General features: G+C 40.1%; 2 protein-coding genes across 8 annotated transcripts in view; one reads left to right on the top strand and one right to left on the bottom strand.

Annotated features, from left to right (window-relative positions):
• The first annotated feature begins 41 nt into the window (after positions 1–41).
• Positions 42–4234, top strand: LOC105199116 (out at first protein). The gene is made up of 4 exons (XM_011166075.3): positions 42–338; positions 571–684; positions 781–1099; positions 1206–4234. The coding sequence occupies exons 1-4, from the start codon at positions 240–242 to the stop codon at positions 1508–1510; spliced, it is 837 nt and encodes a 278-aa protein (XP_011164377.1). The 5' UTR covers positions 42–239; the 3' UTR covers positions 1511–4234.
• Positions 4235–4374: 140 nt separating this feature from the next.
• Positions 4375–17178, bottom strand: part of LOC105199114 (putative transcription factor SOX-15) — a 54080-nt gene continuing 41276 nt past the window's right edge. For all 7 annotated transcript variants that reach the window (XM_026133040.2, XM_026133043.2, XM_026133042.2 and 4 more), the window contains 5 exons: positions 8225–8447; positions 7754–7950; positions 7281–7498; positions 6732–7041; positions 4375–6379 (listed from right to left, as the gene is read on the bottom strand). In XM_026133040.2, the coding sequence (XP_025988825.1) occupies positions 5835–6379; positions 6732–7041; positions 7281–7498; positions 7754–7950; positions 8225–8447 (1493 nt within the window). In that variant the 3' untranslated portion in view covers positions 4375–5834. The remainder of the gene's footprint in view (positions 6380–6731; positions 7042–7280; positions 7499–7753; positions 7951–8224; positions 8448–17178) is intronic.

The following is a 17178-nucleotide window of genomic DNA, read 5'->3' as shown; positions in this document are numbered from 1 at the left end:
ATTTTTCTTTCGACGTGAGATTGTGGCTACACTGTACCGAGCTCCGGAAACATGGTGGACAGAAATGTAGGCCGACGAAGGAAGTGAGAGAGCGGAAAAAAAAGGGAACGGGGCAGCTTGACGCATTAGGTTATAATACTCGATGGAGTAATCTAGTTTATCTTTTCTACGCGAATATCTGCTCGTCGCCGTCGGCTCGGACGAGGAGGCGAGCGTCGACAGTGATCAACAATGCGACAATGAAGAGACTCTACAACGAGTTTCTCGCGATTTGCATCGTGTTGCATTGCTTGTACATAGTATGCACCACACACTTGCTCATAAACGTCAAAAATCAGGTAAACAAATGTAATCTCTTGCTTATCCATTATCGATTTCATTTTCAAGTGTCATTTATAATTCGTTAAAAACGATAAAAAATTTATCATAAATATATTTCCTTGAGTTAACCTCAAACATAATTTGACACAAGTATAAAGTTTTCTTTTTTTTTTATGTTAGTAGGTAAGTAGAACTTTAAAGATAATTTTTCCCATTATTAATATTATTGATGAGAAAACTTTTTTGCAGGGCGGTGATATTCTTCTAGAAACAATCTCATCTAATGTCACAGAAGATCTGATTACTCTCGAATTTCAACGTTCCGATGGCACACTGGTCACGCAACTTATCGATTTTAAAAATGTAATTATTTTCTATGCGTAAAAACGTATGAGAAAGGAAGAGGGAGGGATTTTTTCTTCACGATTCTTTTTTCTGTAAACAATGTGGTTCTTGCAGGAAGTTCAAGTTATAAAAGCTCTAGTTCTCGGTGAGGAGGAGCGTGGGCAAAATCAGTATCAAGTCATGTGTTTCGTGAACCATTTTTACAAAGTAGATTTTATATCGTCTGACGCGATGTCTAAACTACGCCAGAAGAATCCGGGCACTGTACGCGTAGCGGAGGAAGACAGAGGTCATGTCAATTACACAATGGACTTATTTCTGGACGTTTCTCAGTCCAAGGAAATTTCGAAGCATGTTACCACGCTTTGCGCGGAAGCAGCTGGATCGACATACACCAGAAACGATGATATAAAACAGTGGATTCAAAGACCAGGTAATTATCTGTGATATGAATGCAATGCAATTAATGTTATATAATATATTCTATGCTGTAGTAATATTAATCATTTTAATAACATCGATTTTGATGGCATTGCTAGGTTCCTCCGAAGAGTTACTCATGGCAGCTGTATATAACTTTACAAATGTGCCACAATCAGGCATGAACGATACAAGGTCATTGTTGGTCTCGAAATGTGCTGACACGTCAAATCTCTGGGCACCTTGCACATGCTCTCTCGAATTATGCATCGGCTGGTATCCGTGTGGTCTGAAGTTTTGCAAAGGAAAGTCAGATGGCAAAAAGGTAGCAAGTACCTATCGATGTGGTATAAAAACCTGTAAGAAATGTTTTATATTCTCATATTATTCCAAAATGAAACAGAACTGTCTATGGGATGAATGACATATAAGGACACTATAGATTAAAATTTTGAATATGAGCTATAAGCAGTTGTTGCAGTGCAATAGAAAGAAAATGAAAAATACTAGAAACAAATTAAATATCTTGAAAAAATTTTTCTAATTCTAGGTAGTCAAAATGAAACAGAATTCTCAAACTGAAACTTCTAATACTTTTTTATTAATTTGAATTTGTGTATATAGATAATTTATATATATTTTTTTTTAGTAAATATGAACTAAAAATATATTTATTAACAATTCTCTTTTTTGAATTGATTTGAATATAAAATTTTCTTGCTTTATACATTTTACTCTATAGTGTATTGTAATTAAAGCCAAAGCAAATCGAGCAAAAGTATTTTTGCAAGATTAAATATTAGACTTATCTGGGAGAGGTCTGTAGAACTTTATAACAATAAGTGGATTACACACTTTAAAAGAGTTTGTATTAAAAAAATAGAAAAAATTTTGGTTTGACTTTTGTCTAGGGAAAATCACTAAATATTTAAACACATTGTTTAGGGTTTTATAGATCTTATTAAATATACGATTCATATACGTAATTATGTAGATTTTACTGAGTGGATATTTGTAACATTTGTAACTTTCATTTCACCAAATTTATATCAGAATTTTCTTTCCATACATTCCAAGATTTGTAATAAGATATTTGGACATATTTTATTACAAATATTGTTCTTAATTCTACTTTTATAGAGTTTGGCTTTCTGCTAGAAGAAATTTAAAGAACGCAAAACTATCCACATACAGATAGAAATACATAGAACATTTCCTGTGATTAGCAAGTACATGTTCCAAAATACTTTGAGAATGCGTTTACTTCCATTGAATTAATTTATAACATTCCCAATCGTTATAGTATTTACAAGTGAAATCATTCCAGTTATATATTTGCGAATTTTTTTTATTACCTATCTACTATATCTCTTTACTATTATAGTTGTCATCCTGACTATATGTTACAAATAATCCATTCAAAATACAGAAATGTTCTATTTTATTTCTTGAATAGTAACATCAAGATAATTTTTACGTAGAGAATTTTATACGTGATTTGTAAAGCTGCCATTTATACACATTGTATGTGTATACATTATATGTTATAATTGTACATAAAACATATATATGCAGAGTCACAAATAACAATAGATACATATATGAATTAGACATATAAATTCGTGTACATATAAATTTGTGTTACTAGCCGAAAGTTGTACAGTTTATGTAAGATTTGCAGTACTATGTGAGACTTTATAAGAATATTATCGATTTTTATGAATACGTAAAGTATCTGCAATTTGTAACGAATGTCACGTGCACGTTTTAACGAGAGCTATAATTAGCGGATCATCGTAAATAAGACTGCAAAATCTGTCCATTTAACGTATAATGGTATAAGCCATTGCTCTCTGAAATTTCTCGCATATACGTTGTATTTACAGTAAGAGAGATCGTTCAAAGCGAGGGAATACATACGTATATACTTACGCTTGTATGTACCGATGTTCACGAAATATTTACGGTAAACATCTACCAGTATCTGGTCTCGTTTTAGTCAGCAGCCACTATACTGTGAATAGAAAATGTACAATACAATGTGTTAACAGTGCCGGAAAGAATATACTCGGCACGATTCCCCGAATAGACCTCGCCACTTATTATTCTTTTAGCCTTCGATTGCTACGAACGCAGAAATAGTGATAAATCGAGGCATTCACATGATAACTATGGAACAGAGCCTGGATTATAAGCGATTAAAATTATTTTAAAAATTAAATTTATTATTAATCGAATTCAAGATTTTTATAGATATCAAATACAAAGTACGTATATAATTCTACAATAGAAATAATTTTTTTTTTATTTAGAAAATTGAAATTATTTTATTTTTTTCGTTGCACGCACAAGTTAACAGGATTTTATATTCTTATTTGAAGTTGTATTTTAAATATAACATCAAGTAAGAAAGGTTATTAAAAGAATCCATTTCTTTAAATTTCTTTATCTTGATAAAAATCCTGGTTCTGCTACGAACGATTGATAAATTGCATTGAGCGACGTCAGCCTCGTATATACTATATACCATATTGTAATGGTAAAGCAAACACAAACGTCGTACAACTCAATTGTATTTATATGTAAATCAATGGGGATTAATACATGATATGTAACAAAAAAAGTTCGTAAATAATACATTATTTGTGTAGGAATATATGTGTACAGAATCAGCAGAGAAATTCAGAGAGATTAATTTTGAGATCTTACTTTGGTGTACTGACTTTAGTAATCATTTGTTACAATAGTGGCTTTGTGACGGATATTAGAAAGGGCGATATGTGCAATAACAATTTCTAGATAATGAGAGAGGATATTTATGATTATCCTATTATAGACCGGATATTATGAAATATTTATAATAATTTATTTAATACTTGTTTTCTTCATGTGCCTGTTGTTTAATATAAATATATTATATTTATTTGGTAAAAGACTTTACCTATAGCTGTCTGAGATCTTCTGACGCAAGAAGCGTCATAATTATATAATGGAAAATGAGAAATATTCAATGTTTAACTATTGTATCAACCCCCTTTGATATAATTTATGGGTATCACTACACTATGTATGATTTCAGCTTTACACATAATGTTGTATCTTATACACATATTTTTTATATATATTTAATAAAAAGAATTAATATACATACATGTGTGTGCTTTAATGACATGGAGCGATAATCCTGAAAGGTCTTTATGTTTTTATGTGCGTGATTAAAAAATATATTTGCGTCATGTATTACTTCGCGGAAGATGTCAACGTTTTTCGGAAAGTTATATAGTTTTATCATGTGCCAAATTTCTCAATGAGAAATTTATTTTAAATGAAGGTGGTTATATATGGACAACATATAATATTTTACAATATAATATATATGTATGTATGTCTCATACATACCTCGTGTATACCATATGCGTATGCGCTACATACATACATGATAAAAGAAACAATATACACAACAACGTAAAGCGCATCAAGAACAAGTTATACTTTTTCATGGAAGGATATTCTTTGAAGAATATATGCAGATAAATGTTCGTTCATAATTGATTCTATTAAGTACGATACATTAATAATAATATTAATAATAGTGTTAATAATAGGTAATATAATAATAGCAAAATAATAGTATAATAATAATTTACCCAAAATTCTTTACACATCTCTCTATACACATCGAAGACATTTTGCACCACTCGCATTTCTATGAAACTTGACGTGCAGTTTGTGCACAAATTGCTAGAAATGTCACCCTGCTGATAAACAAGAAAAGAAAAATTTATTTACAAAAACATACATTCTAGTTTATGTAAAATCATCGTTTGTGACGATTAAAAATAAGCTTTTGGACGATAAAGCTGACAGTGGTGTAGCATCAAAAGTAAATGCTGCTATCTCGGAGTAAATATGAAAAAACTTACTGATGCAAAACATTTCTTGACATGTGAAAGTTTTCTAATATGATAATATAAATTTAATATCTCTCACTATATCGCTATTATCTCTGCTACTGTATTATCTTTGATAATGAAACTAATATGACAAAATAATGTGACATCTATGTGAGTATACAATTCTCTCTGTAATTGTAATGCTACACTAGCCGTGCACCACCAGCCGCCTATCATTACGGTTTTCCTAAAGTGTTTGTGTCAGACTGCAGATAAGATACCGGAGATCCAGGAAGTTTAATATCTTGTAAAAAATTCCAATAAAACGATATTCATTGTAACAAAATATGACGACATTCTTGATCATATCAAGAAGTCTATCGTTGTTTGTCCATCATATTAGCATTGTTCGTATTATATTTTTATTGCAATTTTGCTTTCCGCAACTTGTTGACAGGCGACAATTGTACGTGACTGATTGTACGACACATGAATGCATTTTCAGTTGTACTGAAATCCATAAGAGATCGTGCTTATACCCAGAGGATACTCATAGACAGAGTTCCAAAAAATAAAATTGCAAATTAAATATTTTCCGCACTGGAATATCTTTTACTCGTGTGGAGACTAAACTGAAATATTGTTTCCAAAAAAAAGTAACGAGAAAAACGTACCTTTTATCACGAGATAAAAATGCTTTGATATACTTTGCGTAGCACCAATCGCGTGATGATTTAAAATGTGCACACAAGCGTCCTGTTCTTCCCGACCGTGAGCGAAAGGAGAGTCCCTGAAATTCGCACGTTGGCCCGATTCAAAACCCGTGGATCGTTTTGTGCACTAGAAGAAGAAGCACTAGCTACTGTAGCAAGTCTTGCGCACGTCCGCAAGTATAACACTGAAATCATCGTCGGTCTTGGGCACGTGTTCCATGCCCTGCTGCTGCTGCTGCTGTGACTGCGGCTGCTGATGCTGTTGCGTCACTGAATGGTCCGCGTACTTGGATACCTCCAGTCCCGGATGGTACTCCATGGCGTGACCGATCGAGACGTTAGGGCAACGAGCGTCCTTGTTGCCTTGCTGATCGTCGACGATGCATTGAGAATTCGATATATCCAGTTGAGACTGCGGTGGTGCTCCGTAGTAGCGCAAATCGCTGGCGTAGTTATGGTTGCTGTCCAACATACTTTGCGAGGACAAGCTCGAGTGTGCCACGCTCGTCGGATGGGAATACTTGAAATACTTTTCCAACTGGAGTGTCTGCTGCTGATCATCCTCAGCGCTCATACCGGGATCAATGTGACCGCCGAGAATCGCGTGCTGCTGCTGGCCGCTGCCGGACGACGCGTCCGTTTGGTATTCCTGATGATGCGGCATTTGGTATCGGTGCGTCACTGTGCCTGCAAAAAATGAGATTGCATGAGGATAAATTAATCGAGAGAATAAATTGCATTATCATTGAGAACTCTACTATAATTTATATTCGTTGAATGATTACACTGTAAATAAACATTCGAGAATATCCAATTATTTCTTTGGTACTCCCATTTCAGGAGAGAACAATTGCTTTAAAAAGCAATTATTTTCAAATAATTTCTCTAAGCTTATTCAAATAATTTTTCTCGCTCATGTATCTTTTCTGTGAAAGATAACACTGTCGTGTCTTTCTCTCGTACGTCATGATCTTTTATTATCATGGCTAGTCGCGAGTTCTACTGAGCCACTGAATTGAGCGCGAGAACAAAATCTTACCGGAACAACTTTCGGCGGTTCCGCGGATTCCGATGGACTGCTGTCGACCGCCGGGACATTGGACCGGATTGTAATTGCTCTCGACGGTAGGCTGCATCGAATAGTTGGTTGCGCTCTTGGACGTTTGCGTGCCACTGTAATGCTGCAGCGATTGATCGTGCGGCGAGGCGACCGGCGGATAAAACGTGCCCGTGACGGAGCCAACGTTGTCGAAACCGGAGCGTAGCTTATTGCACGACACCATCATACCGTTCGCTATGCCCACCGCGGCTATGCTCGTGGACTGTCTCTCGAAGTTCAAATAGCCCACCTGAGTCACGAGAAACGTATAATAATTGGCTGAGAGTGTCTCTCGATCTGGCCTGACGCAAAATTACTTGGCGTGACGCGACTAATTACAAATAAATTACAAATCGGATTTTAATTTATTAGATAAAAAAGAGAACAAAATTTAATTTAATTCGATCGAGGGCACAGATCAAGTAATTAAATATATTCTTTGATTATTACTCGTGTCATGGAAATGTCAGATATGAGCGGAATACGTACGGATTTTTTATACGTTAAGGTATCCGTGTAACCGCCGGAATTCTGACACGATGATATGCTAGGGTTACCAGCATGACCCGTGTGCAACTGATTGTCACTGCTCATAAAGGTGTATCGTTTCGTCTGATCGCTCATGTCTCCGTGCTGCTTCGAGGTACCTTCCATCAGGTCTCGTTCTGGATCCGGATTCTGAGCGGACGATAGATGACCGCCGTCACCTGGTAGATTAAATCATTTCCATTTCGCACTTGTATGTATAATTAGCTCGTAATTATTTTAATCGCGTCGTATCGTTTTTTTTTACGTTATTTTATTTTCAGTTTATTTCATTATAAAAAATCGTCTCATCGTCTCATTAAAATACAGAGTGTTTCAGTTGAGTAACAGTTTGCATTTTAATTTTTCCGTAAGATGAGAACGTTAAATAAATTTATTCTCAATTATCCGAGCAATTTTCGGTTTGAAAAATTTACCATCGGGCTCGGGACTGGCCACCGGAGATATATCCGGACTGTGGATGATGGGCGTGTAAGGGCTGCCGTAGAGCGAATTATTTTCCGATTTGTACTCCTGAATACTTTGCTGCTGCTGTTGATGATACAGGGATGAGATCGGGGAATGGCCACCCCACGGGATCTGAGACATGCCCTGGTAACTGTCCATCTTGGACCTTAAACGCATTTCGATTACGCACACACTTATATGATGCGTTGTCGCTGCTTTATAATCGCACGCGACGCGATTTATTTATTTATTCATTATCAAAAGAGACGAGTGTTCAGAACGTGGCTAAATTGTCTCGAGTACAATGTTAACGTTGTCGAGATCATAACGCCGTCGTCGGCGCTTCGTTTAAATCTCGTCGGAATCTCTCAATTAACCGCGACGGTTAGCTCGCACGTACCTTCATTAAGCGGAAAGCACGGGCCGGAGTATCGACTTACATGGAATGATGAATCGCCGGGCCGGTAGGGTTGGACCTGTTGCTCACGGTGTTGGTCGCCGAGGGAGGCGAAGACGGTGCACCGGGTGTCCGTTTCGCGTGCTTCCTACGCCGCGGCCTGTACTTGTAATTCGGATGTTCCTGCATGTGTATCACCCGGAGCCTCTCGGCCTCCTCGACGTAGGGCCTCCTGTCTTGCGGCGTCAGTCCTCGCCATTTCTTTCCTGTGACAAGTCCGAACAAAGCCACGTCAGGTAAAGACTGTGAGACGGAGAGAATGAGAGAAACCAAGAGAGCGAAGCACGTGCAAAATAGTATGTAAAAAGCGACACATGGTATATAAAGAATTATTCTTACCATCTCGTTCTGGAACTGCCTGTGCCGCATAAACAATTAAAACACAAAAGATGCATTACAGTGAAATGTCGAAGATTGCAGATATCAGTACAACTCTTTGATTGTAAGAGTAAAATATCTTGATAATAAATTTTCGACAGATATTTCGCTCTTTGACTTTTTACAAATCGATATGCTGGAATTAGGCCAAATGCGTCAATGTTAAATAAAAATAAATGTAACAATCCCTGATTATTCGTCAAATCGCATTTTTCGTTAAAAACTTGATTTTAAAAAATATTTCTAAATTTTTGCACACAAAAAAATAAAAAAAAAGTAATTTAATTTTTAACGTTAACTAGTTATTTTTGAGATACATAAACTTCAATTTATTAACTTTTTACCTAAGTTAAAAATTTATTTCTGCAAAGTTATTACAAACTTGCGGTAACGTTGAAATGTCCGTAATTTTAAACCTGAAAATCTTTATGACGTTTCGGACTATTTAATATCGTCTACTGGTTTTATTGGTAGAAGAAACGAAACGCAACACCGGTAATTTTCACTTTTGCCAGCTGCATTATTTTTACATGTAATAAAACTTCTTTTCGAATAGAGGGTGAATCATCTTGCTTGATACTGGGATCCATCGGATTGTCATGCACACTGTTGCTCGCAAACGCGAAACAAGTGAGCTTCGAGTATAAGTCGAGCGCACTTTCAAATATGCAATTCTTAATCCAAGAATAAATAGCTTTCAAATCATGTGATTGAACTTGTCGCGAAAACACTATGATATTAGAAACAAGAATACGATCTCTTGAGAATAAAATATACTTCGCACAGATCTATTTATTATTGATGCAAGTGAACATTTGTAATTGAAGAAAGCATCGGATATTTAAATAAAAACAAGTAGCATTCAAGTATAAAAATATACGTGAATTAAGAATTTATTTTTTTTGTGTGTGTGTAGAGATAGCTCAAGTGTTCTCAGAATGGAGCAAAGAGTAATGTGTTTGTTGCAAGCATTGAAACACAAGTCGTTCAATCTAAAGTTACTCTCTAAATTTTGTAGAGTGAAACGTCACTCTAAAAGAGTGAAACTTGATGCTGTGCAATTTTTCGAGTGATCGTTTACTCTACGAGATTTAGAGAGTACGCTTTAGAAACGAGTCGAAACACGAAATTTCATTGTCTTGGAAGATGAATTCATTGGACATTTAAAATTGAACACGAACGTCGTCACTGTACTTTAAATATAACGATTATACGCGCGAAATCTCGCGTGTTCGTATAAATATCGACGATAAATTACGCTTCTCGACAATAATGGGGCGAGGCCACGATGTATACATCTCGATATCCTGAATCTTGATAAAATCGTCGGTCGATCCCTTTGGCTAACGACGCGCTTAATTCGATTCGCGCGAGAGAGAAAGAGATAGATCTTGTTTCTCTCTCTCTTTCTCGTTGCCCCGATACACGTAGCGCAAAACGAGCACAGAAATGATCTCTCCTCCCGTCGCACATATACGGTGTATATACACGTACGGATATACGTATTTACAGGTGGGCTTGGTCGTCGACGGCGGCGGCGGCGGCAGCGGCGGCGGCGGGTCTTGGCCCGACGACCAAGCCTGGAATCTGCCTTAGTTGCGTTCAATATGCCAACATGGTAGGCCGGAATATCATTAAGCGAGGCATAAGGGTTAATACGAACGTAAGATGTTTGCGACAAGAACGAAAAAATTGAGGCGGATATCGCGTATATACGGCGCGGCGTACGCGGCGCACGTATACGTACACAAACGTGGAACAACGGCACAAATTTGATATATAAATATATAGAAATATGCATATAGCTTATAAGTGTATATAGTATTATTTACTATTAAGTAATATTCTACGTACATTCTTAAATAATATTTCTGTAAATATTAATGTAAATATATTTTTTTTACTAAAGTGAGATGAAATTTATGCAAAACATAGAGTATATAAAATGTTGTACCACACAAAAAATAGAACTTAAATGTCATTTATTACTAATAATTTGGTGATATTGTATAGTTCAAGAAATGTTCATTCCTTTAAATTTTAAAACTGTATGAATACTTTTATAATATATCCCACGAATATTAAAGTGATACACCAAGAATATTATGTCAAAAATGGACGTGTAACTTTAACTGAATATTTCTGTGAAAAATATTAAATAATATTCATACAATATCTTAGCAGTTGAATTATGCTGAACCATTTGAAAAATTGTATCGGATGTTTAATTTGATTGCAGAATGTCAAAACTGTTTGCAATATTATAATATCATCCTCGGGCGTCCTACATAATTATTTTGACGGACCAACATAAAATTATTTTCTGATCTGTATCTAACTAAATTTTTAGCTAATTTTTATCTATTTAAATTTCCAGATGCTACAAATAAAATTGTTTTTTTTCCATGTACTTGTATTTATATAATATATGTATATGTTTATGTAAACGGATAATATGTATATATATATATATATATACGCACACATGTATATTATAGTTATGCGTACAGTCTTGTAAAGGTACATAGGCGCATGGGGGCGTAGATATGGGTGCGCCCGTGCCTTCAGCCAGCCACAAGGCACGAACCATTATTTCATATTTCATTTTGTATATTTCAACTCTCCGGAGGAGAGAAAGAGAAAGAGAGAGACGTTGACCCAGGGGACTCCGCGCGAGAGGGAGGGCCGGAGAGTAAGAGGAAGAAAAAAAAAGCACGCAAATCGATCGTTGTCAAAATTGCACTTGGTCGTGCCGAACCCTTCCGCTCTATGCGCCGCATAATAAAAGCAGTCGCGACAGCGTTCTCAGATACTCTCGAGAACGCTTCTGCGGCGAGCGGGAAGCGAAGAGCTGCAGAGAGAAAGAGAAAAGGGAAGGAAAGAAAGGATTCTCGCGAAAGAGGAGAACGCTTTTGTCGCCCGACGATGTTCTCCCTCGCCGGACGCTCTTCAACGACGCCTCGCACGAAAAGGAAAAAGAAAGAGGACTACCCGCTAAAGGGGACACGAATGAGGTTTTCGGCTAACAATAAGTACACTTAATTTAATATTCTTGGGCGCGCGCGAGCGGCGAGTTATCCCTGGCGGTGATTCATCATCACACCCGCGCACGCTGCGTCCCACCGTGATGTCCTCGTTAAGTATTCTAATGGTTGGCGTGTACCTCTAATTTACTGCGCTTAGGCCGCGGCCCGGTCGGACGACTTCATTAATTTCGATGTTTCGAGCAAAAGCAGGCTGCCGAATTAGGTGCGTCGCTCGTCGGGGAGGACGTTAAGTATCCAACTATATTTCGTGTCTGCTTATGTAACTAATTATCTTTCTTGATTCAGTAACGACAACTGAAACCAGTTACATTCTACTTTGTATCTTATCTAGAATAACATTTCAGATACATACATAAAAGATCCCTTCGGTACTACGCTGAAGAAGAACGATATTGAAAATATTAAAATGGGGTAATAAAGAGTCCTCTTCACCAGTATTTATTATTAGAATTATTAAAATACTTGAATGATAAATCTAAGGAATAAAAAATCTTTGAATAAATTTTTGAAATATTTAAATTGTATAACACAGTTTTATCTTCTTCGACATCAGTACGATAAGTTTGTCCGGGGACAAATTTTAATCGGTTATTCGATAATAGTTTTAAAATGTAAAAAAAAAAAAAAATATTTAAAACGCACAATAAAATGAAGAAAATTAAAATAATGTATGTATTACAAACATTTATATTATATTTATCATGTAGTGACATTTATTTAAAAAATACATGAGAGTGAATGTAGTTATTCATTAGTATCTGTACCTAGTTACATTTTCCTTCAAAGTGTAACTATATCTTGTTTTAAAATACGTGTACCTCTTACATCACTGGAGAAACAACGCGCGACCCTCTTAAATAGTCGTAATAGACCCTAGCCGGTATCATCGAAAAATTATATATTATTATGAAAATGTCTGTTATATGCTGGCATTGTTAAAGATTTTTAGCATCGCGAGTTTACAAAAATAAAGGTGTACGTGATAAGTGGTGTACAACTGCTGACGAAATCATCTCGGCATTCGTAAGTCTCTCTAAACTGCGCGCGTAGACGGCGAACGCGGATATTTTGTAAGAACGTTCGATGCTAATAGGCTTTCCATTTCGCGATTTCTATCGACTCACGCAGTTCCATCTTAGCGAGGAGATTATAAATTAGCCAGTCGGGCATCGCGACAAATTGCGAGAGTGCATCGCGCGGCGAGCGAAATCGCGCGCGTGTCGAAAGGTCCCCTGAATCGAGAGTCTCGCGTGAGTGTCGCGCAAGAACCGCGTCCCGTTTTCGCGGCAGCGCGGCGGCGACGTCCCCACAGCGTCCGTTGACATTTTCCAGAAAGCTCGTTCGTTCTACCGCCTAATTAACGATTCCGCGGTGATTTACGCACGCGCCCGTCGGTAATTCACTTGGCGATCGGCGATTAAACCTCGCCATTCATCTCTCTCGCTTTCTTTCTCTCGTTCTCTCGTTCTCGCTGCCCACAGCAGGCACTTGCGGAATTTCGTTATGGTTGCGGACGGTGCCAGACGCGAGCGCGCGGACTGGCGCGTGACATTTTCAGAATCGAGCGAGAAACCGCTCGCACGCGGCATTTAGAATATAAGCCGACCGATCGATCCTCGTCGAGGAGTTAGTTAGCGCCCGCTTAATTCTCCATACCTGGTATCGCCGGCTTTAATTACATATGGATTCTCAGTAAAGCCTTGGTATCGAATCGACGCGACGCGACGCGACGTAACGTTCCTCGCGATAGAGTCTTCTTCGTACAGGTCGTACAGCATCGAACTCGCGCTTGAGCGACGACCTTCGCTCGAGGAAAAAGCGCGTCGCGACCGAAGTGTCGTTCTTGAAATTCGACATTCAGGAAATGCGAAATAAAATGCGTGAAGAATCGCGAGGCGGCGGCGTCGCAGATAGACGTACGATGCGTGTGCAACGACGCGATGCGAGGAGAAACGAGGAGGGTCGAGGAGGAGGCGAGGAGAGGAAGAAAGGCCGGAGAGCGAGGCCCACATCTCGGTGGGACCGCGCATCGCGCATCGCGCGCGCGTACCCCGCCCAACCTGGGTCGCCCACTGTCACCATTAATAATACGTCTCCCGTCCCGTGATGTATCTCATCTCCCTCGGCGCTGGTGTGCGCCCTCGCCCACCGACGCGTGCATTCACACACACATACACACACCACACACCGACGCGCGCCTTCACCTGTGTGTACGGATGCAGCGGGAGGCGTCGATGCGGCACACTGCGCCGCAATCCTGGGAGGGGTCCGTTATGATCCGCTCGAAACCGTTTTCCCCCAATTCGACGAGGCGATTCGGGCGGCCAATCGACAGAGAGGCAGGAGACGCGACACAATCAGTCGTTCGATCGATGCGTACATAGAAGCCTCGGAAAAGTTACGACGACGTCGCCCCTCTAATAATGATGTCTGTATCGTGACAATTGTCCACACTTGCCAGAACAAAGACGTCGGGCAAGCTCATCGTGGTAGGTAGGCATCGCGCACGGTGATGCTGGCCCCATTCAGACTCGTCTCGCTCGTGACGCGACGAGAATGCGTACTGACTCGAATAGCGACCACGTGGACGAGTCGTACTTCGAGCGCGAAAGAAAACCTTCCCTTTGCGGCACGAGGGAAAATTTACCTGTCGCGAGTAATCGTCGTGTGCGACGTCAGGCGCGCGATCTGAATAAGCGATCTCTCGAAACTCTCGGAAGGGCGTAAAGTGACGAAGAGATCCGAGAGAGACTCGTCATTCCGCTCTCTCCCGCGCTCGCTTTCCGCACTTTCCGTGTAACCTAGAGAGACGAAAGGATTCAGAAAGAGGCCAGGGAAAAGGGAAAGAGAGCGAGAGGGAGACCGACGTTTCAACGTCCGTCTCGGATTTCCTCCGTGAAGAATCAACCGGAAAAAGCGGCGCGTTAGTCGCGCCTTGTTCTTCAGACACGCGTCACGAAACCGCGAAAGAAACATTTCCGCTTCACGAAGGGATACGCGACGACGCGACGCCGTCGCGTCGTCATGAGCCTCGTGAGCCTCGCGAGCCGAACTTTGCGGGACGAGCGAGAAATCGTCGTGAGAAATCTCGCGGCGAACGGTTCCGCGTAATTTCCGCGCAGGTGAGTTCCGCGTACGAATTCGGATTCTAATTCTCGCAGTCATAAGTCTCGCTAATTCTCTCGCGATCTCTCGTCGTCGTCGTCGCGTGCAGGCGCGCGGCGACAACGGGAAGAAAAACGAAGCTCTCTCGCGCGCTTTCCAATCAAATTCGCCCACGCTCGTCGTACCACTTGTAAATCACTCGAGGTACGTCGCGAGCAAGGTACATCGCGACGCGCGAGCGTCGTCGCGTGAATTATCATATCACTCCATCTGTCGTTCTTTTTTCCCTTCTCTTTTTTCTCCTCTTTCCCATCCGACCCGTATAGGCGTGGTGCGGACGATCCACGTTGGAGATCACGAGAGAGGGACAAAAGTCCGAGTCGCGGGATGAATCGGCCGACGAGCCCGTCCACGCTCGAGGGCTTCCTCCTCCCTCCCTCCCTCCTTTCTTTATCCGCCCCCTCGCCCGTCCCCAGCACGTGTGTATTTTCATAAATATAATAATTTATTTCTATCTCTTCGCGAAAGCCAGCGAGGCTAGACTCGGTCTTCATCTTCATCATCTTCTTCGTCGTCGTCGTCGTCGTCGTCGTCGTCGTCGTCGTCGAGGATAGGTGGGTCGATCGTGTAAGCGCGTCGTCGGAAGGTAAGGTAAGGGTGCGGCCAGACTCCGCTCTCGACTCCACCTCATTACCCGGCATTCTATGCAGAGACCGCGCTTATGGCTTATTATTGCTTTAGCTTAGCCAACCCGTCGGTTCCTTCGTCCTTCTCGCAGACGGATACATATGTACGCGCGATCGTATACGTGTACGGGCACAATGTAGACGGCGCACGATGAGAGGATACAGGGTGACGCGCGTGAAACGCGACGAAACCCGTCGTCGCCAAAATTTCAAGAATTTCGAGGAAAAAGGAATCGCGAGTTTCCTCCTGTCTCGCGCGAGACGTCTTGCCGCGCTCGTTAAAGTATTATTATCGTTACTAGCATTAATATTCACGAGCACATATACGCGCGCGTTTCACACAGGGTACATACACACCACGTCCGTTCCTCCTTCGACGAGGCTCCCCTCGCCCGGCCTCATTTTATATGTATGCGCAATTATTGGTCCCGATCTTGTCTCGCGGTTCGTTACGTTGCTTCGCCTACTACGGCTAGAGGAGAGGAGAGAAGAGTCGCTTCCCTCCCATCCGTGCGTAATGCCCTTCGTACGAGAGAGAGAGAGAGAGAGAGAGAGAGAGAGACTTTTGTCGGTACGTACGATCGATCGGAGGCGAACGTTACGAACGTACGTGCATAAAGAGGTTTCGCTCGGAGAGATTTAACAACGGGTGCAACATCGCCAACCCTGGTCGGCGGATGCCCGAGAGAAGTGTATACAACCACGATTACGCGCCAATTTTTTTAAATGCCTCTCGCAACGTAACGCGGGCGGACGAGGGACGCCGAGTGCCGACCTGCGCTAAACCGATTTGCGCGATCGAGCCGATCGCCGAACAACTTTACTAGTCGATGATTGCCAGATTGATGATGATGGTGGCGGTTTAAATGCGCCCGATCGAAACGAGTTTACTAATGCGCGCGCGTGCACGGACGGTATGGAGAAACAAATGAGTTTCGTGATCGTACGAGAGGCCGATCTTGTCTCGGATTAATCGAGCATCGCCGTAGAAAAACGAACAAGTCTCTCTCCTCCGCCGCCGCCGCCGCCGCGCGGGCCGAGTGCACGGCCGCGGAAGAGAGAAGAGGAGAGAAACTAAGAAGATGGCAAAACAAGGATAAACAACTTTAATTGAAGGCGCAGAATCCAGCTTCATTATCAAATTGAATTAAAAGATGAAAAAAAGAAAATCTCTGTGTAAATTTTCATCCTGAATATGAGACGAGAGAAACGAAATCGTAAACGATTCGATAACGCGAACCATTCGCGGTCAACGCGCATAAGTTCTCATATGTTTGCGGGACGGGATTCGTAGAAAAATTTACACTAAAAATTGCACTGCGAAATAAAGTCGAAATATTAGCAAGCAAATGTTACTTGCGATGTTTTTCTCGATATTTATTACGTATAAAAATTTTTTATTGTGATAATAGGATCACGGAGAAAAAAGTAGTTGTCGTAGCTAAAAACTGCGCGTATACACACAAAAAAAAAATTAATATCAAATCAACAATTCATTGTTTCATAGAAAGAATATAAAATCTTCTTGGAAAAAATTATAATCTTAAACAGACATAATTTTCTTACATGAGGAAAAAAATTTTCTTCATGTAAGCAAATTGTGTCAGTTTAAGATTATTCCAAGTCAGTTTAAATTCTTTCAAGAAGATTTCATATTTTTACTTACATATATGTAACAATGAATTGTTGATTTGATATTAATTTTTTTTTTTTCTGTACGT

Source organism: Solenopsis invicta, chromosome 2, assembly GCF_016802725.1.
Source record: "Solenopsis invicta isolate M01_SB chromosome 2, UNIL_Sinv_3.0, whole genome shotgun sequence".
In the NCBI taxonomy this organism is placed as follows: Eukaryota; Metazoa; Arthropoda; class Insecta; order Hymenoptera; family Formicidae; genus Solenopsis; species Solenopsis invicta.
The sequence above is the reverse complement of the archived record's forward strand: the minus strand, read 5'-3'. Positions and strand labels throughout refer to the sequence as shown.

What these genes read in the sequence shown, in the direction of transcription:
- LOC105199116 (XM_011166075.3), top strand. Translation starts at nt 240, where the DNA reads ATGAAGAGACTCTACAACGAGTTTCTCGCGATTTGCATCGTGTTGCAT. An exon ending in TCATAAACGTCAAAAATCAG is followed by an intron (nt 339 to 570) that starts GTAAACAAATGT and finishes ACTTTTTTGCAG; the next exon opens with GGCGGTGATATTCTTCTAGA. An exon ending in AACTTATCGATTTTAAAAAT is followed by an intron (nt 685 to 780) that starts GTAATTATTTTC and finishes TGGTTCTTGCAG; the next exon opens with GAAGTTCAAGTTATAAAAGC.